At 41.5% G+C, this 24,098-nt stretch overlaps 1 protein-coding gene across 1 annotated transcript in view; it reads right to left on the bottom strand.

The window, feature by feature from the left end:
- sspo (SCO-spondin) overlaps positions 1–24,098 on the bottom strand; it is a 64,447-nt gene that overhangs the window by 9,743 nt on the left and 30,606 nt on the right. The window contains 39 exon segments of the mRNA XM_051066926.1: positions 43–138; positions 1,304–1,515; positions 3,829–3,875; positions 6,096–6,187; positions 6,189–6,251; positions 6,364–6,491; positions 7,065–7,261; positions 7,345–7,483; positions 7,633–7,749; positions 8,027–8,188; positions 10,359–10,601; positions 10,690–10,736; positions 11,044–11,183; positions 12,298–12,422; positions 12,672–12,827; positions 13,993–14,169; positions 14,377–14,547; positions 14,787–14,833; positions 14,968–15,120; positions 15,321–15,558; positions 16,746–16,880; positions 17,126–17,293; positions 17,574–17,786; positions 18,717–18,881; positions 19,005–19,040; positions 19,228–19,448; positions 19,744–19,889; positions 20,054–20,220; positions 20,383–20,535; positions 20,822–21,042; positions 21,140–21,239; positions 21,379–21,579; positions 22,221–22,391; positions 22,541–22,741; positions 22,868–22,914; positions 23,029–23,129; positions 23,131–23,199; positions 23,288–23,367; positions 23,496–23,666. Coding sequence (XP_050922883.1) covers positions 43–138; positions 1,304–1,515; positions 3,829–3,875; positions 6,096–6,187; positions 6,189–6,251; positions 6,364–6,491; positions 7,065–7,261; positions 7,345–7,483; positions 7,633–7,749; positions 8,027–8,188; positions 10,359–10,601; positions 10,690–10,736; positions 11,044–11,183; positions 12,298–12,422; positions 12,672–12,827; positions 13,993–14,169; positions 14,377–14,547; positions 14,787–14,833; positions 14,968–15,120; positions 15,321–15,558; positions 16,746–16,880; positions 17,126–17,293; positions 17,574–17,786; positions 18,717–18,881; positions 19,005–19,040; positions 19,228–19,448; positions 19,744–19,889; positions 20,054–20,220; positions 20,383–20,535; positions 20,822–21,042; positions 21,140–21,239; positions 21,379–21,579; positions 22,221–22,391; positions 22,541–22,741; positions 22,868–22,914; positions 23,029–23,129; positions 23,131–23,199; positions 23,288–23,367; positions 23,496–23,666 — 5,516 coding nt within the window.

Raw genomic sequence — 24,098 nt, 5'->3', positions numbered from 1 at the left:
AAATGCCAATAAGTAAAGAGTGTTAGTGTGTGTGTGCCTCACCTCATCACAGTGGAGTGGAGGACACCTCAACTGGCACTGTTTTTTCCCGTTCACACAGTGGCATGATGTGCAGCCCTCCTCCCACTCTGATCCTGCCTGGCTCACACACACACACACACACACACACACACACACACACACACACACACACATATTCACATAACCATATTCACTGAAGTACAGGTATAATTATTATGCCAGTTATTCTTTCCTTCATGAACACTGACATTACAGTCTCTGTGAGAAAGGTTTGATAAAGTAAAACTAGTCATAGCTCAGCATATATTTCCTCAGTGAATCCACTAAAGCTCTGGCTGTTTTATGGAGGCATGTTATGATGCAGTAATTACAAGAACACATAATACAGACTACATTATATATTTTGTGTGTGTGTGTGTGTTAGCTATGGGAATCATTAACAGCACTTTTACCCATACAAAAACACCCACAATGGAATGCCTTTGTTGCTCACACTGAACCATGTGGCATAATAATGATGAGTTGGTTTATTGGAAAACCATAGAAGGTCTTTATACGGACAACAGTCATCACCAGCTGACAGACAAATAGAGAGAGAGAGAGAGAGGAGAGGAGAGAGAGACAGGAACAAGGAAGATGGGCAGATAGAATGACAGAGAGGCAGGGGCTGCCAAAGGTGGGGGGAGGGGGAGACTCACAGAGAATGGGGATAAGGAGAAAAGCGATGGAGAGATTGAATAAACGTCTGGTAAAGAAAGCAGAAGAGAAATTTTGAGCAATAAAGCAGAGGTATGAGACTGGAAAGAAAAAACAAGGAACAAATGAAAGAGAAAAGCCTAAAGAAGGAAGATCAAAAAGGGGGGTGGGGGGTGGGGTCTCTGACCTCTTGTCAGTGTATGATTAATTCTTATAATCCTATAATATCCCCACCTTCATAAATAATTCCTGGCAGGCTTGCCCAGTTGCGGTCAGAGTGCTGGCTTTCTACGGCACTTCCTACATAATTGATGAGACTGAGGGGTGGAGTGGCATTGTGGTGTAATGTGGCCCATAGGGCATGTCACTCATCTTCTAATAGGCCATTCTTTATGAGTAAATAACAATGGGAGTGAATGGGAGGGAACGTAAACACCACGCTAATGGTATGGTTCAGACACACGCCACAATGAGGCAGGCACAGTGGGTACAAGCTGCCAAGTTAGCTAGGAGCAGATGTCTGTTAACTTGGGTGTAAGCCAGTGTGTATGTGTGTGTGTGTTTGTGTATGTGTGTGTTTGTATACCTCTCGCAGGATGCCCTGGTCATGGCACGGGCAGAGGGCGGGGATGACACACACACCCTCTGTGTTTCGATAAAGCCCGTCCTGACACACACATCCCTCAGCAGAGTGACTGCAGTTGACAGGAAGGGAGGAGTAAATGTCCTGGCAGCTCCTCTCACACAGCAGGACCTCCTGTGACACGCTCCTTCTCCACTGCTCCCCGTCAGGACAGACTGCAGAGGAGGAGGAGGAGGAGGAGAAAGAGGGGGAGTATTAGAGGAAAAGTGAGATGAGTGGGAAAAAAAAGGTGCCAGGGAAGAGAGGAGAAAATAGAATAAGGAGGGAAGATGAGACAAGATGGTGGGATAAAGAGGGGAAATTGGAGTAGGGGGAAATGGTTGTGGACAGAAAATGAGTGTATTTGAAGCAATAATATTAATCATTGTGATACTTCAAATTACTTTTTCAAAATCTATCTCTTTCTGTGACAAATAAATTATATTCAACATTTTTAAAAGATTTTACAGCCTTAGTAGTAACATAATACCAACTGATCGCCCCTGATTGCCCAATCATAGCTTAGAAACCATAAACAAATGCAGTAGGCCTGTCTTTTGTATATTATTTACAGGTTATGTTAAAAAACTAGTATGTCTGCTGTGTAGTATTTCCCCACTGAAGTGTTAAGAGAGTCTAGGCTAACATTAGCAGCTCTGTCTTGCTCTGTATTGGAGTTGGGAAAATTTGAATTCCAGCAACTGCTGTCAATGTTGCACAAGACACATTAGGTAATGCTAATCGCTAGCTTTGTTTCTTATCAAGTTGAAACATACTGTATGAAAAAAAGCTACAGTCTGAACTTACATTTTTCCTCATACTACTTAAAATATCGTGACTAACAAACCCTAAACTGCAATACAAGAACAATGCCTCTTTTTTCTTCCATGTCCTCAGTGGTAATGATGCTGACTTTGTACCCTATATATGCAGCCTCTGTCTTTAGTATTATAATTTTATATCATGTATGTCACCATCAAATGCATATCCTGCTTTCTCATTTCAAAATTAGTCAGTCCCAACTACAAATGTTTAGTTAGGAATGGAAAGCTTATCAGGTGTAGCAACAGGGTGAGGACCAAGTAAACTTTCAATTCATACCCTATTTGCCTTTACAGGAGGCTTGAGGTTGCATACTGTCATATATATTATTGTTATTGTTAAGACTGTCATTTATGATGATCAATAAAACGTGCCCTATCTTCCCTCTTCTCACTCACCACAGTCAGGGGCCATGCAGGTCCTAGTGCGGTGCTCAGGTCCTTCACATGGCGCCCCTCCATACTGGCTGGGCTGCAGGATGAATCTGGTGGAGCTCTGTTGCCCCGTACCACAGCTGGCTGAGCAGGGACTCCACTGGGACCAGCTGGACCACACACAGTCCACTGAAGGAGGGGAAGAGAGGATGGTGAAAGAATATAAACCAACACTGTAAGGGCAGTGTTATATTTACTTTCATTTACCTGCAGCAGTAAAGCAGCGTATGGAAAAGAATTTGTCATCTGAACACTTTGGCTCTCCTCGCCCCGGAAAATAAAATTACAATTACACCAGCAATGTATCAGTTTATATTAAAGCCATTCTTTAACTGCAAAATTCACTGGAAGTGATCTGAAATAGGCAATGAAGCAAAAACCCCAAAATCAATAAAGATAATACTGTACTTTAGGAAATACAGTAATTTTTCCTTTTATTAAAGAGAATATTTGGCTTCAGAAGTTGAAAAAGAAGTTAGAAAGGTGCTCTCTGTTTGAAAGTGTAAGTCTAAGTTAGACAGAGAACAGTGAATAGAGTTTTTTAGAGTTTTTTTTTTACTTTACACTGATCACTAGAAGTCAAGACTATTAAACAAACAGTGTACAATCACTAATTAGTACACAAGCTGTTGTCACATTAAGTAAACCTTGGGCCTATTGTGCCTTTCCAAATATCCACTATGACGGTTGAGTAAAATGTTAACATGATCAGTGGTTGTAGCGGCCAAAAACACCCAGGCTGACAAATTTCCCTTCAAACTATGTTAAACACTGCTGTCTGGGATTTCCAAATCCGGAGGAGAGAGGAAGTGGATAAAGGATAGGAAGATAAAAGGCACTGCTGATCAAATGATGACAGATAAAACACTTAGGTCATATCACAGAGCTATTTACACGTTTAAGTCTCTTGTGAGGATGTGAGTGGTTGCACTTCATGACACTCTATTCCCTACTATCATTCACCTCTTTCTCCCCTGTTAGCTTCAGATGTTACCCACATGTTTACGAAACAAAAATCCAGTAATAGCTTTTGTAGGGTTGTGATTGATGTGACTGTCGCTCAGTTATTTCGAGCCAACTGTTGTAGCAGCTGTTACTAACTATAGATAGGTTGACATATCGATCATAGTGCTGACAGTTCAACCAAAGATTATTGTTGCTGGTGCTTTCATTGCCAGAAGAGAGAGGCCCTATAAAGTGAAAGAAATGCAGCTGTGACAGAGCATCACTCACCATCACAGGCCTCTGAGGTACAGTTGAACACTCCACCTTGGCAAACACTGGAGAAAATTAGAAAAAAAAAGTCAAGTGAGTGAAGTAGATGATGGTAATATAGTTAGCTTATTATATTACTGGACACTGAGACACCAAAGTAATCACCAAGTCAAACAGCTGAGCCTATCAGACTATATTAAATGAGTATCAAACCACTGAGGAAGATGAAATGACTTACGGCATGTCTGCTGCATGCCAGACTATCTGTTACAGTAGATATCATGGTACCCAACTGGATCGTTGTGGAGTGCATAATTTGACTGTGACATTGAAATTCCACTCTGGTGGTGCTTCACAACACTTTCAAAAATTAACTCAAAGGCGATTTGAGTGGCATTTTTAATTTCAAAATATCAATGTCACATTAATTTGTGATATCTTAGTGCATTCATCATGAATAAATCAGACCAGGATCAAACTGACAGCGGTTGTGTTTCTTAAAGTTAAAACCACACTTCCCATAAACTCCATTGTTGTAAAGGTGTTTTCATAGGACTTTAATTTGTTCTACCATCTCCTAAAGAGCTTTTTTCTGTTTTGTGTTGTTAAACTCCTTTTGTGCAATAAAGTAAAAAGACCTCTTGCAAGGCCTCTTGCAAGATCCAGTCCTCTCTAAAAAGCAAAGCTAAAAATTATGTGGCACTGTTAGAGACAAGGTTGAGGTAGACGGGTGCACAATCTGTCTGCTTACCTTACCTTAACCAAGCAGTTTTAATTGCCTAAACATATGACGACTTTTTAGGTCATACATAATGGACCAATGACACTCATGTCTTCATGATGATTATAATGCAATTTAATTTTTTACAGTGATTACAATGTTGCATGTGGGACTTATGCAACAGTATTAACATGTCACTGTAAAGTGATCTGTGTGTATTATCAATGATGTATGTTGCATCTTTCATTAATATAATTAAGATAAAAAAGATTAATCATTGCACAGTACACATACTGTACTGATGATATGAATAGAAGGCCCTGATCAAGGAATGGCTGAGTTAAAGAGAAACAATCACTCACTGTATTGCAGTGTAAGGTGTTTTTTAAGCTCCTGTATGAGGCACAGACCCAGGTGATGCTGTGTGGTAACCAGTGTGAACTGATGAAAATCTAAATGAATCAGTGCAGGAGAGAATGCTCCCACTGTAAGACAGGCTATGCATTACAACACATACCTACCCTAAGTTATTCATAAGGTAAATAATTGGCTGTTCATGTGGACATTCAATCTACTTTCAATAACAGAATCTTACGCCTGTGAGCACAGTTAAATTAATGAAGAAGCCACAGCCACTGTTCAAATACGTCACAATGTTCTTTACAAGGGATGAATGAATACATACAGTACATTAATATGCAGAGCAGGACAAACTTCTGAGGAAATTAAACACTGAGGCATTGCTGGGGAAAAAACTTTGAACCACCTCACTGTAAATGTCTCAATAAAAGAAATTTAAAGTAGTGTGTTAGTCTCAGCGAGAGTCAGGTTCAAGTTCACAGACCACACACAGCCATAACTCCCCGTGCACTCACCTTTGTCTCCTGCAAGTAAGATATTTATGGGGTGGTTTCATTTCAGTTTCTCTTCCCAACATCAGCCATTTTAATATGCCCCGATAGATACTATTTGCACCTTCTCTTAAGAGGCAAAGAATTTTTCAGACAAAACTCACACGCTCACAAATTGCACGAACCTTGGCAAATCCAGTGGAATGCATGGTCAGCCATGCTTATCATATCCCCTCCTGTTCTTTGTGCTCTCCCCTCTTAAATGTGTAAAGGATTAGTGGCGTACGCTTGGATTCAGTTACTGTGCTTCAATGCAGAGGCTGCATTTTGTGAAGTTTGCATAAAACATTTCCATACAACAGGCTCCTCCAAATGCAGCCAACACATGCAGCCTTCTGATATCTGATATCTGAATCTGGAGGACACAGACAGACCCCCTTCCACCAGTTTTCTACAATCCATGAAAGTATCATGTGGCTGTGTCATTTTTACTGGCTATTTGAACTCAGGTGGTCTTTGATCAGCACCAACTGAAAGAAAACATTGTCATACACTTTACAAACTGATGAGGGCTACCACTATGCTAATCACTATTAGTCTGTGTAAAACTAGACTTTTATATTGGGAGGAGGCACATGTTGCACAGGCTGCTCACAACATGACCCTGCAGGTTAAATCAGAATGAAAGGATGAAACTGTGTGTACTTTATTACCATGTGTTGCAGAGGTGCTGAATAGCTGTTCCAGGAGGCAGCAGAGCTTCTGTGATGTCCACAGTGCTGACATTCAAGCTTTGGAGACCAGCTGGCACAGGAGAGTGCTGAGCAGGGACAGTCAGTGTGGGACACACATGAGCCTCTATACAACACCTATGAGAGACACAGTGAAGCTATTAAGAATCAGAGCTGCTATCCATCCCACTCATAAACACAAGCACGCATGCACACACACACACACACAAACAGACAGAGATGTCCAGACCTGTCCAGGAGGGCAGGTACATCCAGGGGTGCAGGGTCCAGGTAAACACTCATTGTCTGAACTCAGGTCCGCACAGGTGTATGGGCAGGAACCTGTACAGTCACTGAACACCTGCCCACTGGGGCACTCTGCAATACACATACACCAATTAACATAATGAATTACATCATGTGTCATATATAGTATATTTCAGTACACAGATGTAAGTGTTTTGTGCTGTTTTTTTTCTCTGTGCATACCTCACAGTCTGGATAGGTAATATGTAAATGAGCTAAATTTACAACTTTAAATGGTCTGTGTGTGTGTGTGTGTGTGTGTGTGTGTGTGTGTTTGCGTTACCAGGCAGGCAGCTGTTGGTGTTACAGACAGTGTGCTGTTCAAGTGGTCCAACACAGGCCATCCCACCAGGCTCTGGCTCTCTGAGGACTGTTTTGTTCCGCATCAACAACCCACCACCACATGTAGCACTGCACTCACTCCAGGGTGACCACTCACTCAACAAACAATCCACTGGAGAGAGAGAGGGAGGATGAAGATGGAGGATTGACAAGCAAAAACAAAGAAAACCTTAGATAAATTAAATGCAACCTTTTAACACTGTGTAGGTGTACATATCAATAACAAGTTACTGTTTGAGTCTAACTCAAACTAAATGATGAGATGCATTTCGCCTGCATTTGAGCATGTGCTTGACCTCAGACCTGGACATGATGGCAGGTCACAGCTTTCTGTCTCTATGGTGGCAGCACAGGAAGGGCCGCCTTCTGTTTCCTGGCAGAAGCGGGTCCTCATCCTCTGGCCACGCCCACAGGAAGTTGAGCAGGAGCTCCATGGGCTCCAGGGCTCATAAATTGGGCAGGGAAGCTTGGTGCACACCAGAGTGCCATTCTCACACACACTGCAGATGGAGGTATTTGGAGATATGAGATTAAAAAAAAAAAACACTTTCTAAAAACCTAATTCACACAAAGCTGTTCTCACCAGGTGTTACAGTCCACAGTAAGCTCCTCTTTAGGGATGAACTCTAGTGTCCCATTGCCAAATGGGATCCCACAGCGACACTCCGTCATTGGCACACAGTGGCCGTCCTGCAACAACTGTCCCTTTGGACACCGACAACCTGAGAAAAAAGGAAAGGGAAATAAGGAAGGAAAATAATAAAGGAAAATAAGAGACATAGAAAAATAGACCAACAGATCATGTTAAGTGATCTAGGAATCAGTCTTTTAGTGAGAATAATTTGCTGTTTGGGTCAGGGTCAAAGATTACCTGCGTGACAGGCTCCTTGAAGACACTGAACATGCTCCCATAAGTCAGTGCAGCTGCGAGGGCACTGATTGGCACAGCTCTCTTGGTAGGCCCGGCCCCTATCTTCACAGCGCTCACCTAGGAAACAAGGAAAATCGTTCTTTCCTACTCTTCATAAATTAAGAGATAAGCAAAGCTCACTGCATGTGCTGCAAATCTTGTTTGACATTTTTTGGTATTTTGGTATATTATTTGATAGATACTGGACAGATTGTGTGAAAAATTAGATAGTAGCATAGGTCTGTGTAACAAATGATAAGGACACATTTTGGTGACCCACAAATTGCTGATAAGATTCTAATTGGCATGCAAAATATTGAAGTCTATGTGAGTCTGAAATAAAGGAAAGCAGTACCTGGGCAGAGTCCTGTGTTGCAGCTCTGGCTCTGGGTCTGCTGGCTCTTACAGCGGGGTCCCGGAGGAGAGGCCAGGGGCTGTCTGAATCGCTGCCTGACTCCACCACTGCATGGCTCTGCACAGGCTGTCCAGGTACTCCACACACTCCACTGACACAAATCTGGAAGAGCAGAGTGATTATCATAACCAGCCTCAACTCTCTTCTCATTCTAATTACAATGATTGTAATTATAATGATGACTGCTGTAATAGCTGTAATTATCGTGATACCCATCATCATCAACAATAACAAAAATGTGTTTACTTTTCATGGACTTATGTACAAGCATACTTGATGAGATTTCTGATTTATACGCTAGAGATAAGAGTTTATACTATCTGGTCAGAGTAAATAAAACCTTTGTTCATTCACAGAGAGCAGTTTTTAGATATCTGGATCCATCATGACAAAGTAAAAGACTTCAAAATTTGACACGCAAATCAAATCAAAGGTCCATTGGGCATGGCAGTAATTCTGATTCCCATTCCCATTCATATCCAAAGGGTAAGGGCCAAGAAGAATGGAGGGCTGACAGGACTGAGTTCAGGATGAAAAATTCTTTACACACACAACACCACAACCAATTTAACTTTATGTGTCCCCACAGATACATGGACATTTAACTTTTCCTTTCTTCAAATCCCCTTTTCCATTCTCATTTCTTTGGGGAATAATGAGAATAGGGCAGCGGGGATGCACAATAACATTTTTCACTGTGGCTTCTGATTGCGAAAGCTTAAACTATCTATTGATGACAGCTATTAATCTACACTGGCAGCACTGAACTGACACACAATAAATATCCACACAAAAACCAGTGGAAGCTTGGTGCCATACTTTTTAGATTTTAATTAGAGATTCCACAAAAACATGGTCATTCTTTTCTGTTAAAAATGCATCCTAAACTATACAGTATATCCTCAGTTAAACTGATTCAATTGTACTGCCACTAGAAAACTTGGTATGAGTTTCTGGCACAGTCCTAATCAGGGCTGAATATTTTGCAATCTGTAATTTGCAATCTTATTTTGCTCTTCTGTTATTTTAGATTACAGAAAGCAACAACACATTTACAACAACAATGCTGAGGACACACAGATTTACATAACAAGAATCACTTGACTATGGTCCCATACAGTCACAGAGTAAATGTCCTGAACAAATTGATGATGGATGTGCCAAAATTCACTGTAACTGAAAAAAGGTCAAAATGTAAATAATTGTTTTTGGTGCCAAATAGGAGCAACTGAACTCTTGCAAATTAGAAATATTTAAAATAGAGAACCAATCAAGAAATCTTGGTGTAGCCACTGACATAGTGTTTAACATGTTTAAGATTCATATAAAGCGAATCACAAAATCAGCCGACTATCGTCTTCATAAATATGCTAAGAATTTAAGACTCAGTGTCTCAGAAATGCTGAGAAATACTGCTTTCATCTTTAGTTGCTTGACTGCTGTACATGTCTCTCTGAAAGTTGATCAGTCAGCTGCAGCTTATTCAGAATGCTGCTGCAGAAGTCCTTCCTCACCTCTGATCTGCTGCTACATCCAGACCACTCAGACCATCTAGACCAGTTTTGCTCAGTGTTCCCTGAGTCAAAGCTAAACAAGCAGCATTCAGCTCTGCTCCACTTCAGTTTTTCAATATTAGGTTTAAGACATTTTTATTTGCCTCTGCTTTTTCTTAAATCAAATTTGGAGGTGTTTACTCATATCTGTCACTGCTTTTTCAATTTTTCACTATATTACTCTTATATTTTAGCTTATTCTTTAAAATCCTATTTAGATGTGTCTGTTAATATTGACTTATATTGGTAATACAACATAACTCCTTTTTATATCCTCTGTAAGACACCTCTGAATTGTGCTGATATACAAATAAATTTGACTTGCATTGTATTCTATCCATAACTCGAAACAAAATGATCTCCCTCTCCTCTACAGAGAAAGTCATGCTGGAGTCTATTCATCACCACAGTCACTGTCACAGTCATTCTGACCCAATCTGTAATTCAATTTTTTCTAAGGTGCCATGCTCGACTTGCTCTGACTAGTTCACTGCGTTGTCTGCATGAAATCTTTTGTTGGGAGCAAAGTGTCATATTGTTGCATCATGCTGAGTGGAACTGGGATGGAGCCAAACTGCCCCATTCATTACTTTCCCTCACTGTGGAGTTAAAGAGGGAACTGGAGCTTGACGAAGGCAGACTGAGGAACTGACTGTGTTTCATTTTTGGACTAAGATAAGAGTGAACCTCTTTTTGTCCTCTTAGACAAACATCATTACCTCTGCAGATGTTAGCATCTGGACAGAGCCTCTCCTCTAGCAGCTGTCCTGGACATTGGCTTTCCTCCTCCTCTCTAGAGACTGGAAGACCAGAATCAAGGTCCAAACAGGCCCGGAAACGCCTCTGGATTGAGACCATTTTTGTGCCACTGATAACCCCTGTTTGGGAAGTGTTGTGCTGCAGGGAGGAAGAGGGTACACAGGGAGAACAGGGAGTCCACTCTGACCACTCGCTGATGATGACTGAAAGGAAAGAAAGGCAAGGTAACAGAATGAAGGAGTTATTCAAGAAGGAGTTCTTTTCATCACTCTCATCATTCTGCTTTCTTACCTTCACACTCTCTCATTTCACACTGCAAAGTCCCATCATGGCAAAGGCTGGAGAAGAGAAGAGAACAGCCAAAAAACAGATATTAACAACATCATAGATTCCTGACAATGTAAAATAAACAGATAAGCTGAAAACAAGCAAATAGCAGATAAAAACAGAAACAGCAGAGAACACACAGACACAGAGTCCCTTATATTGCATTTATCCTATATTCATGAAGTGCTCTGCAAAGTCGTTCAAAATTTTAGTGTTGTCAAAGCTGAAAATCAAACTCCTCTGGTGCGAGAGGACTGACGGTACAGACATTAGGCCCTCTGTAGTGGCTTCATTTATTTTTAAGAGCAAAGGTCTAACCAGGTACTGCAGCCCATGGTGACCATGGTGCCCTGAGGGACAGTAACAGGTGTAGGTGGTTGTCCTGAAGCTTGGGGTTGCAGGTGGATGCAGCCACATTCTTCTGGAGGAACACAGGTACCATTCTGCTGCAGCAGGCCCTGAAGGGGGAAAAACACAATTCATGAAAGGGAAGAACTGACTCAGCTGTAGTTTTTCTGTTTTGGTTCATTTGACTTTAACAAAGAGGCTAAAAAAGCTAATGGCTAACAGTGCTTCTGGAAAAATGTCCAATTGTAAAACATAAATTCAAATGCACTGAATATTTAAATGTTTATCCACATATAATTTAAAAGTCCATCCATGGTTGTTAAATGAATTATGGTTAATGGTGTGTTTTACAGCTATGGTGATCTGTTTTCTATTCCATATTTCAATCTCCCCTCCCTCCTGCTGTATGGGTGTATCATCAGTCTATCAGAGAGGTTTTTTCAGGTTTTTGCAATAAATCAAAGCTGGAAGCTCCTAAACTGGGCCAAACAACATTGTCATCACAACTCCTATCAAAGTGATGTATTAACGACGATATGTAGCACAGCATATACATACCACTCTATTTTTGCTCGTCTCATTCAGACACACTAGTCTAGATGAAAACAGCTTTAATGTGATATTAGAGCTATTGCTGACTACTTGTCTGACCAGAGCTCTGTTTTACATTTATTAGAGTAATATGTAACTGTTCCCACACAATACAGTATTATGTTTCAAAAATGTTTGTCACTTCCTGATTACAAATATATTTAAAAACTCAACATTGTAAATATAACCCAAAGGAGAAGACAGAGTGTTTTTTAATTACACTTATCAACATTAAGTTAATTCATACTGTATGTAGAATTAATATATAAATACAGGATGTGCACTGCAAGGTGTGTGTGAAACGTATGAAAAAGAGAAGAGATCACATATCACAGATCAAATATCAGCCTGTTTTGCATTACACAAATTTGTCTAACACTGTCTGATTCACATTTGTCCTAAATGATCAGCAATGACAAATGTGCCTTTACCATTACAGTATCAAATAATAGTCACATCTGCCATCTTAGTTTTCAAAGAACACAACCATCAACAAGAAAGGCAATTTTGCAGGTTTTGACATTAAACGTTTTTTATTTTATTCATGTGAGTAAAAAAGTGTAAGTTGTGGATTTGAACATTCCATATCATGTATATACTATAAAGTAGACTAGGGCTAGTGAAAATAATCACCTGTGGGCAGTAACAGCCAGGTGTGCACTCCTTGACACCTAAACACAGATCTCCCTGACCCTGCAGTGCACACTGCTTCTCGCAGGGCACACCACAGTCTGAGTACACGAATGGGGCTTCACAGTCTACAAACAGGAGAAAAAAAAGAAATACTGTAGTTCCTGGACAGTATCAACATGTAGAGAGTCACACAAACACACTCATGTGCATATAATTGATGAAACACACTTGTATTGACATTGTATTGAAAGGTGCTTGAGTTTTGTGAGTCCATTTTGATACTAATGTAAGAACAACGATGGACAATCATTCAAAAACAAACATTAACACAAGCACATGCGCGCACACACACTCTCACCATGATCATTACTCACCATCACAGTCACTGAGGCTGCATGGCCTGCTCTGCGTTTCAACAGGAGTGCACTGTTGTCCCCTGGTGGCTGGAGAGAGAGCGACACGGTAGCGCTGCTGCCTCTGAGACACGCAGGAGCACTGCGACCAAACGCTCCACTTCGACATGGGACAGCCTGCAGAAATAAAATAAATCAACCAATCTGGTGCAAGTACACCAATACATTCATATGGTCTTTTTTTTAGTCAGGCATTTGATTGCACCCCAATTGTTTATGTGGAATTTCCTATTGTAAAAATGGGAAATAATTTCATTAATTTAGGCTTGACCTGGAATTGACACGTGGGTTCATTTAGGTATATTCTACATATGAACCCTTGTGGTCACATGTATATTATATAAATGTTAATCACTGTATACTATAACACCACCAGCACCAATTAAAATCCATTGTTATTATGTTCATCAGACAAAAGTCAGATAAATGAGCCACACAATGCACTGATAACTCCCAGCAAATTCAATTTAACGGTTTACTCTAACAGAGATCTTCACCAGATACTATCAGACAGACCCATCACAAATAGGTAGAATAGATGACTGTGCAGTGCACACATTGTATATACACCGACCTTTTTGTCTCAGATAAAGATTTAACAACTCTCAATAGAGAACTAAATTAGAGAACTGATGATCTGCTTGATATGGTCTCAAACAAAAAAGTTGTCATTAACAGTCTAATTCATGTTATTTGCAGGCAATAAGGAATATGACGATGAACAATGAACAAATTTAACTTCATATTCATGATGATGAAACAATCAAAGTTTAATAACATGTTTTTTTTTAGGGATTCTAATTGATGATAAACTCTTTTGGAGAGAACAGGTTGGTTTTGTCTGCACCAATGTGTACACAATGTTTCTTAACTTCTTCTTATATTATAGTTTAATTTATCCATATTTTAACTTACTGTGACACTGTATGGACAAGTACACAAAAAGTGACTTAGAAATGCCTTGATGTCAAAATATTAATAATAATCACTATTAGAAATTCTTGTTTACACTGTAAATACAGTAATTTCTGCTGCTTTATCTTTTAAAACTATAATTCTACACTTAATTTATGTATTAATGCATGTTTTTGTTGATGTAATTTTCCCTTTTGTATGTCTTATAAGTTTCTCTCACACCCTCATACTTTTATATTTCCTTCATTTGTTCTGTATTTATTTATAAACAAATAAATACATTTAGGCTATTTGCCTTTGTCCATCTTCAGTTTACCTAGCTAACCACTGCCAATCGTATCCTCTGCTGAGTTTTGTGTGTATGTACCTGGACAGGGCTGTTTGTAACACAGCTGAGTCTCCTCTGTGTTCCTCTCAGCTTCGATCTCAGGAGGACACGCTGAATCACCTCCCTCCTCACATATACACACCCTGCGTCGTGACACAGACCCTGCACCACAGCTCTGGGAACACGGCGACCATGGCGACCAGGGGCAAAGGTCATCTGGAGACAATGAGTTAATACAATCAGTGCAAATATGAGATGGTATTTTTCTTAATGGCTGTGGTTTACTGACATTCTTCTTGTCAAAGATTATACTGTAAATACAATATGAATAGAAATATTATAACTAGAAATGATGTGTGTCTGTTTTTTGGTAAAACACAGATTAATACTGTATAATTGTGGCATTTCTGAGTGCATACAAACCCAGACAGGGAGGGCTTTGACATTCCTGGGTTTCTCTCTCTGGCCCACTACAGTCAGACCCATTGTTTCGTGGTGGCGGGTTGATGCAGGCACGGGTTTGAACCTGTGTCCCCTGTCCACATGTCACTGAGCAGTCAGACCAAACTGACCAGGGGGTCCAACCACCATCCACTGACAACAACACGCAAAACTTGGTCATTTGATATGTATTTTTTCCAAGCAATTTGGCTGCATGCCAGTCAAAATTTGAGCACAGGTATATTCCCTGTAGGTCCCCTTTCTTTAAACTAAATGAGTGTATACTGTAGTTTAACATATTTGCAGGAGAATTCAGAGAATTCATGTTATTGTATCATATTTAGGCCTACTTCATTTAATTATTGTCTTTCAGAATAAATGTAGTGACTCACCTCTGCAGTCAATGTCTTGGCAGTAAAATCCCTCTGGGGTACATGTGCTAGGAGGAAAAATAAATGAGAAACTGCTTGGAATACAAAATAAAAACCCTTAAATGCTCAATTCTTTTTCACTGCAAATCCCTTTAATAGCCAAATATTTTTTTCCCTCTGTGTCTGTACTTAACTATCTCACCATTGTTTGCACTCTCCCTGCAGCCAGGTGTCTCCCACATGGAGTTCCTGGTTGTCATGGAGGCAGAGGGGCGGGCAGGGTCCTGGGTCGCAGGATTTATGCTGGACTTCCTCAAACTGGCAATCTGTTCCCTCAGTCTCTGGGATCAGAGACCTGACACACAACAGTAACACAAAATATATGTTTATAATGCTGGTTCATATTTCAATTTATAATGAAATACATCTCACTAAGATGGTGGAAATTGGACTGTTTCATGATGACAATGAACAAAACGTGTTAATATGGGCTGAAGTATACATATATATATATGTATACTATATATATATAATTTGTGAATTTCTTTTCCTCACCTGTATCTGGTTCTCTGGCCATGCCCACAGGAAACGCTGCATGATGCCCAACTGGACCAGGAACTCCAACCACACGTTACCTGGCAGCTGTGATTGGTGCAGGAGAGCTGTCCATCAGAACAGCTGCAGTTGTTGCAGTCCACTTGATGCCAGCTGCCGGCTGCCCAAATCTGTCCCAGTGAGTCCACACAGTCACACTGCCAAAGCTGCACACACATCCCGTCCTGCTGCAACTGGCCTGGACACACACATACATTAGTCATTTAAACTCTGTGCTATGATATGCTGTATAAAACACATTTTCTCACTTATCTCTAGTAGTTTTGAGACATTTATCTTGTCTCCACCCAAGTACAATGGGTGAGATGTAACTTTATTCTGCTCAGCAATTATAGAGTATTTCTTTGGAGGAATGTAGTTTCAGTAAAAAAATTGCTGACAGTGAGATCTGTCCAAAAGTAACAGGACATTATTTCTGGAAAAATATGTTGCTGTTGATTTTTTAAAATGTAATTTTGCAGAGATCTGAACAAATTAAACCTAAATCTACCACTTTTGGGGAAGTGGAAACAAGTTGTACACACTGCTATATTATCACCTTTTAAGTTGAAACACCTAAGGGATTGTACATGCTATGTGTAGTGACCCTGGCAGACCTGATGATTCAAATTTCCAGAGGGACATGCACAGAGGTGCACGTTTCTTTGCGTATTTACACCTTCAGCAGGCTCAGAGCAACATTATCATTTATTTGGAGTCATGTTTCCTGCCACCCAGAGAATTTAAGTAAAATATTCACTGTTTTTTCATGCTATGGTTTTGGTCTCCACCAACTCCTGAGGCAAATGTCACACTTTAGCTGGTAAATGCTTCTCTAAGTCTACTACACCAGCAACTGAGTACGTCTGCTCTCTGGTGCTAGGCAGGGCTATAAACAGTAGTGTCTTAAAAAGAGATTGTTGAGAGTGGTGAGACTAAATCAAAACAGAGTTGTAGGCTGAAAAGCCAAAATAATGAGCACACAGAAGCTCTGTAGAGCTGTGGGGACTCGCAGATTTGATAATTTGATAACTCTGGGGTTGTCACTATGAGCAACACCTTTCATATAAAAGCTGTTGTTAATATAAAAATCTCTCAGTTTACCAAGATGACCACTGCCATCTATTATTGCTGCTTTAAGTTTGACACATGACACTTTTAAGTGTATGGAGGTCATAACTGTTTTTGGGTTAGCAGCACCCAGGCTATTTCAGTAACCCACCTGTGTAGCCATGAACACAAATGCACCTAGAGATAAATGGTGCTTATCTGCTCAGTACCAGCAGACCCAGAACCTTTAGGGAAGAGTCACTCAGATATGCAGACAATCACACACACATACACACAGCGGCTTATCTGTTAATAAAATGATAGCAGCCTCAGTACCTTTAGGGCAGCGACAGCCAGGCTGACATTCAGTGTTGCCCTGGCACTCTATGCCCTGCTGGAGGTCTGAGCAGCGCTGTGGACACTGGTTGGCACACGACACAAACTCCTGGCCCGGCGGGCAACCTTTCTCATCTGACAATACACAAACAGAAGGTCATGAATTTTCCCATGATGCTACAGGCACTTTCTCCACATAACATGCCTCACCAAGAATGCTGATCACAAGCTGTGCTGACTTTTTGAACACAAAAACCAGCCTGAGACAACAGCCACATGCTGAATAACTGAGCATTCATCACTGCACGGGATGAACTGACCCTGAGGTCCTAGTAATCTAAACTCAAAAAGTGTGTGTAAACATGTTGGGTCTGTCTCACCACAGGGTTTGGTGTTGCAGGGTTTGACCTGGTTCTTCTCTCCTTCACACTTTTTCCCACCATTCTTGGGTGGAGGGCTGGAGCAGGAGCGAGTGCGTATAGAGCGCCCGCCACCACAGCGCTTATCACAGCGAGACCAGGGACTCCAACGGGACCAACCTCCATCCACTACATCGTCCAGACACATAAACAAACATGACTACAAACACAGAGCAGTGGATCCCAATCAAACCTTGAATAATTTTAAATGTCTGTACTGCTCTACCACACATCAGTAATGCAACTTTGATTTTGAACAACAAGAGAGGACTGTAAAGAACTTCCTGTCTCAAGCAGTTTTCCAGTCTATAGCTTGAGTTTACTGTGCTGAAATAAATGGTTACTGGTTGTTTACTGAATAGGTTGAACTGACACAACTTGGCTCTACATGGTGCTCTAGTTAGCTGACCTCTGCAGGGCCTGATGTTACAAAAGCGCTGTTCCTGGTTCCCTCCAAGGATGTCTTCACACCATGAACCATTGGCCCCGGGGCTGAGGAAGGTTCGAATCCTCTGCTGCTGACCCACTCCACAAGATCGCGAACAGGAGCCCCACTCCCCCCACTCTGTCCATGAACAGTTCCTCCTCACACAGTCAGCTCCCACACATACCTCGCTTCCATCTGGGAATACATCATGACAGACACAAGTGGCTTGATATACAGTGCAGTGCATGTAGTAGTGTAGGCTAGTCAAAGTAACCATGATGCTTTGGTATAACTGCTCATCTCCTTTCATATCTCTAAATTCTTATACTTATTCATAACCTACAGTGTCCCTTACTTTCAGCTTTGACTGTTATCTTGCCTTACTACCCTGTATACAACACAATTTACACAATCACACACATAAAAACATGGTATCATCATTTTTGTCAGGATGGTATTCCTCTTAGTTTCTGTTCATCCCTTTTGTTAGAATATACATTTTAGATGAAAATCAAACAGTAAATAGTTCAGCTGCCTCACTTCTGGTAAGATTTGAATAAATTAGCTGTTATGTTCACATTAAACTTTATTATAGCCTCAAACAAAGTTGTTAAAAAATAGAGCTTGCCAGCACTAATCTCTTCTGATGTCTGCACTGATCAGTAAATAAAACAAGCCCACCACGAAATCTCCTCTGTCCTCTGTGAGATAAGCATGTTGAAAATTAAAAATAAAGCCAGTCGCAAACAATCCCCAACAGCAAACCAACAGATGCAATAAATTCAGTTCGTGAAGAAATGTTCTGCCGAGGGAATGCAGATCATTACTCAGAACATGTGCTCCCTCTCTCACACACACTCAAGCTCTAAAAATATGAATAATTCATCATCTGCTGTCCGATAAAGTCAGTTGAATGGTAAATTTTGCAGTACTTTTTTGTGAAAAACTGCTATTGGGCTTAATGTGCACACAGTCACATTCATTCACAATCTGAAGATGCTTGATACAAGTACAGTGCCCTGCTGTTAGCTACTGGAATATTTAATAGTTCCTTTGCTTCAGTTCTCCCATACACACAGAACTACAATTGAACCTGTGGCCTGTGGACCATGGTGCTGGTCGTACCTGGACACTGGGGCAGGTTACAGGCCTTCTCTTGGTGAGACCTTCCAGAGCAGGGGGGTTTCATACATCGGCGATGACGTGACTTCATGGCTGGTCTAAGAGTATCAGTGCAGGTCTTAGTGCAGGGACTCCACAGTGACCAGGGAGAGAAGCCAACATCTTCATCTGAAGAAGATGAAGAAAGAGGATGAAAAGTGAAGAAGATATTTTAACAAAATCTAACAAGTAATTAAGAAAAATAACTAAGAGGGAGATATACATATCTGTTTATATGAAAGGATAATTTACCTGGTAAAAGTGGTTCTTCTGTAGGACCAACAGTCACTGCAAAAAACACGTCAAAATTAATTATCTAATTATCAGTGCAAGCCCTTATGATTAAAAAAGACCTGAGATTAAATTCAGTGTATTCACACTCTCACAATTACAGTCCCAAACCAATCTCCCTTACTGCCACCACGGTCACTGTAGCTGTTGCATCCATTACATACAGTAAACTACCCCTCTGTACCTGGGCAGTCAGGGGCCTGGCAGTAGGTGGTTTCCTGGCGTGGCCCCTGGCAATCTCTCCCCCCGTGGGCTGGAGCAGGCTGAGTGCAGCCCCTGGAGCGAGTTTTCAGTCCGAGACCTCCACAGGACAGTGAGCATGGGCTCCAGGGTCCCCAGGGTGACAGGCCACCATCAACTGGGCAATGCTCCAAGGAACAATTCCACCTGCCATGTTCACAACCACTGCAGGGGAGAAAGGCTAAGTTGTGGTGTGATTTGAAAGGTTTGTTGGCAGCAGTGATGAGGACAGGAAGGTGACTGCCCAAAAGTTAGATCAGGACTTGAGGTAACAATTTTGCAACTATGTGTATATGAACAGTATTTAAATAGAGATAGCTCATTTCAAATGCGTTCAGGTGTTTAAAGTAATTATAAATACCCTCTAATGGTCCAGCAGTAGAAGACACTGGGTGTAGGAGGCAATAAAGGACTGTATGAAATATTATAATTGCCAATATTCCCAAGATTGTCTACTCACCATGTGCTGCAGTCATGAACCAGTGTATCTCCAGACTGAAGTTCCATTCCCTCAGAGATGTTGTAGAGGTGCAGAGATGAGACTGGTGTGACAGAGACACTCTGCAAAGATGCCAGAAACTCTCTGTCGACCAGACACGGACACTCCTGAAACACACACATTACAGAACCACATTAGAATTACAATTTCAGACATGTGTTGAATAATACTATTTATCTTTTGTGTTTTAAGCTCTAATGGAAGCACTATTCACATTAAACTATCATGAATCTACTAGAATGCTAAGATCCTTAGATGACAGGGAACCCACCTGCAGGCAGACTCCATGGTGTTGATAGGTGTGTGGAGGGCAGTGGCAGCCTTCCTCACAGCCATCTGAGTAGCAGCCCTCTTTGCCGCTGACCTGAGCACAGCTGAATGGACAGCCTTCACCCCGCTCACACTCCCTGTACAGCCTGCCTGGAGGGCATCCCACCTCTGCACAACAACATGATATCCACACAGTGACACTGATCAAAGACAGTCTGCAAACAAGAGTTTTTCTACAAGGTTAGCTTGGGTCTATTAATTAAATTAAATATAATTAAATTAATTAAATATACCACAGCTACAGATACTGTACAGGAGCCAGGGACTTACCGAGGCAGACCTGGGTGTTGCACATCTTGCTCTGGTGACTGAGGCCGCTGCAGGGTGGAGAGCTGCAGAGACGAGAGCGGGACTGCTGCCCTCCACCACAACTAACTGAACATGCAGACCACTGAGACCAGGGCAGCCAGGGGCCCACTGAGTCTGGAGGTAAAAACACAAGACAAAACTTAATCATATTCCCCATACTTTTATCTATAATTCTAATAAAGAAATAATAAGATTCTCTATAAATCCAAGGAACAAACATCCTCTCCATAATTTTTTAGGAATAACTATAGTTTCATTATTCATGTATCACTAGATATCTAACTTTGCCACATAGTACATTTCAGCCACACAAAGGTATGAAACCATTTTTTTTCTTTCAAAGGTTGATGTAAGATATTAACTCATCAAGTTTTAAGGTGGATTGACCAGACAGCTCTACCTGTGCATGGGTGTATGTTGCAGTCTTTCTGCTGCTCAGCGTCTCCCAGGCAGCCTCTTCCACCACTCTGAGGAGATGGGTTATCACACTGGCGTCTCCTGAACTTGACTCCTCCCCCGCAAGCAAGCGAGCACCCGGTCCAGGTTCCCCACTGGCTCCAGCCACCGTCAACATGGCAACCAGGGACTGACTGACACTGTAGAACCCCAGCCTCACATGAACTGGGACAAAGTAAGAAAGACAACAAAATACAAAAATAAAGGAAAATAAAGATACTGAATATTTTGTATTTATAGACTCAATTTAATCAAATTATACCAGTTTTTGCAGTCACTGATGACGCTGTCTCCTGGATTTGCAAACTGCCAATCAGATCCACCAGGCCATACCCATGAGGCATTACTGGAATCTAGACCACCTACCCAGAGAGCAAACCAATGACAGAACAAATCAATAGCCAGAGACAAAAATCTATTGATTAGATTAATCTCTGGACTAATCTTTTAGTCCAATACTCTTTAACCATACAATGCCAGTAAACAGATTGTAGTTCTAACCAGTAGCAGAGCTGTTGTGGTATTTGCAGCGACACTCCTCCCTGGCCACACACACACCATCCTGCAGAACCATGTCGCCTGGACAACCACAAGTCCGGCTGCACCCAGGGGAGTCCAGACAAACTGTGTCACCATGGAGATCTGAACAGGAGCGGGGACACGGCTTCCCACAAGGCCATTCTTCCTGGCCTCCACCACAGTCTTCAGAAGACAGGAGGAATTACAGTTAGAGGAGAGTTAATACACAAAGTGGACTAATGAGTTGCCTGGTCTAGTATGTTTTCAAAGAGTTTGAGACAATATAAAAGCAAACATGACAAACTAAATTAGCTCAATTAAATTAGCTCAAAAGTAATCCTCTAATGCCTGAGGTCAAGTACTGATCCCCAGATAGTGTGGGTCGGGCCAATGAAACAAATGGCTATTGGAAAATAGAAGCTATCAAGCTGAAAAACAAAACCAGGCCTTGATGTGTGTTAATAAACAAAATGCATTTCTGTGTGCAGACCTTTTGATGTATCACAGCAGTGCAGTAGCCTGTAACCTTGGTGTTCATCAGTAAACCCCGTTATCATTTTGCAGGGATTGCACATGTACAGGAACATGTGACAGCAGGGAGAGTTCAACCAAATCAGGGTTCATTAATCTTCCCTTTCAAACAGCCATTTCATTTCAACAGGCCATTTGTTTTTTTGTTTTGTTTTTTTAAATTCAGTTCAAGCAATCTCTTCAGCTTTCCTCATGTTATCCTCATTTTAATCCAGTAACCTCCCTTTGAAATGGGACATGATTGCTTCTCTACACACATCCACAATTAATATATAAGCCTTTATTATGATGACCTGAGCACACTGTGATGTTGTCATGGCAACCACGGCTCTGCCTGCTCTCTCCAAGACAGGGCAGGCCACCAAACCTAGCAGGAGGACTGTTACATTCCCTGGTGCGAGTGGATGAACCGGCGCACCCATCACAGTCCGACCACGCTGACCAGGGACTCCAAGAGCCATGGACTAGAGAGAGAGTGAGCAAAAGAAAAAGAAAGCAATGGGAAGTGAAGAGAAAACTAAAAGATAAGCTAGAGACAAGGTTAAAAAGTATAAGATACAGAAGTCTAAAAGTTCTAATTAAATGTCTCTGCCACTCAGTAGAAACGTCTTACCTGGACAGAAGGTAATGACAGGACAGGGCTGTCTCTGGATTTGAACTCCGATGCCATTGTGTATTTCCTGTTCTCCAGAGCAGGCTGCTCCTCCAGCCTTGGGCTCAGGACAGCTACAGCTCCTATAGCGGGACACAGATTCTGCCCCACAGGTCCTGGAGCAAGGAGTCCACTCTGACCACTCACACCAGTCACCTGACACTGTAAACACAAATCTAACTTTATGGACATTCATAAATACAATCTTCCGATGGATTAATCATGAAGTAAAAACTAAAGACTACAGTCTGAGTAGGCAAATTCAAACTTGGAGCAGGTTGTACTCACCTGGGCAGGCATGTCTAGTGCAGTTGAGTCTCCCACCCTCACAGGTGCTGAAACACAGGAAACACAACTTTCTTGTCCTTTTGTTCTCAGTGCTCTGTGAAATGTAAATGTGGTATACATGCATGTACTATAGCTGATCTTTGTTTGAGTATTATTCTAACCAGTTGTTACATCCATCATGGGATTTGGTGGTCTCTTCTGGTTCCAACCAGTGTCCAGTGCTGAGGTCCAGGCAGGGACAGTCTTTTCGCTCCACACAGACCGGTCCCATTAGCAGACAGGACCTTTCCCTCCGTACAGTAGCACCCTGGCTCACATCGCCACTCACAGTGCTGAGGGTCGGGAAGAAAATCACTATTGCATCACCTTCTTAAAACTTCATCTTAAAACAGTGGTAATGGGCGAAAACAGAATACTTACTGCCAGGTCATCACAGGAGCGAGGGCAGGAGGGACCACAGCTACTAAATGCTGTGCCTGGGACCTGAGAACACGGCGCAACTGAAAACACATACAGTTACATGTTGTCATATCACTGACATAGAGCCAACTGTTCTCTACTACAGTATGGGTGCACAAAAAAACACTCAAACAGCTACATCTACAGTTAACACACACTGGAAACATACCTGGACAATGGTCAGTGTTACAGGCTATGACCTCAGTTCCCAGCCCCTCACAGTAACTTCCCTCCCCCTCTGGACTGGGGCTGTCACACTCTCTTCTCCGGCTCCGAATGCCCCCACCACATGACTTGGTACACTCTGTCCAATTACTCCACTGACCCCAACCTCCGTCACCTGGAAAGAACAGGTACAGCACTATGAAAAAAATAAATAAATAAAACAACTTTGCAGCATATGAAGATTTTCCCAACTTCAAATATCATTTCAACATTAGCTGGTATATATACAAATCAACCAGAAAGTGATAGTCATTCATCTGGCGACATCAATAATATATTGGGGGTACGGTCTAACAAAAACAAGCAAGACAGGTAGGAGTTATCAGTCTCTACTTTTTCATGAAAGAAAAACAAGAAAATGAAACAAGTTCTGGAACTTAAATGTAGGTTAAGTCTGAAATTTCACTTGGATTCAATTCCGAGGATAAACTACACTACCATCATTTTATTTAGTGTTAGCATGTCCTGTGGCTGGTAGAATGTTCACATGTATTTTTCCTGGTGATCAGCTCAAGACAGAATAAATTATGTGTGAGGAAAAAAAATG

The sequence above is a fragment of the Lates calcarifer genome, linkage group LG24 (assembly GCF_001640805.2).
Source record: "Lates calcarifer isolate ASB-BC8 linkage group LG24, TLL_Latcal_v3, whole genome shotgun sequence".
In the NCBI taxonomy this organism is placed as follows: Eukaryota; Metazoa; Chordata; class Actinopteri; family Centropomidae; genus Lates; species Lates calcarifer.
The sequence above is the reverse complement of the archived record's forward strand: the minus strand, read 5'-3'. Positions and strand labels throughout refer to the sequence as shown.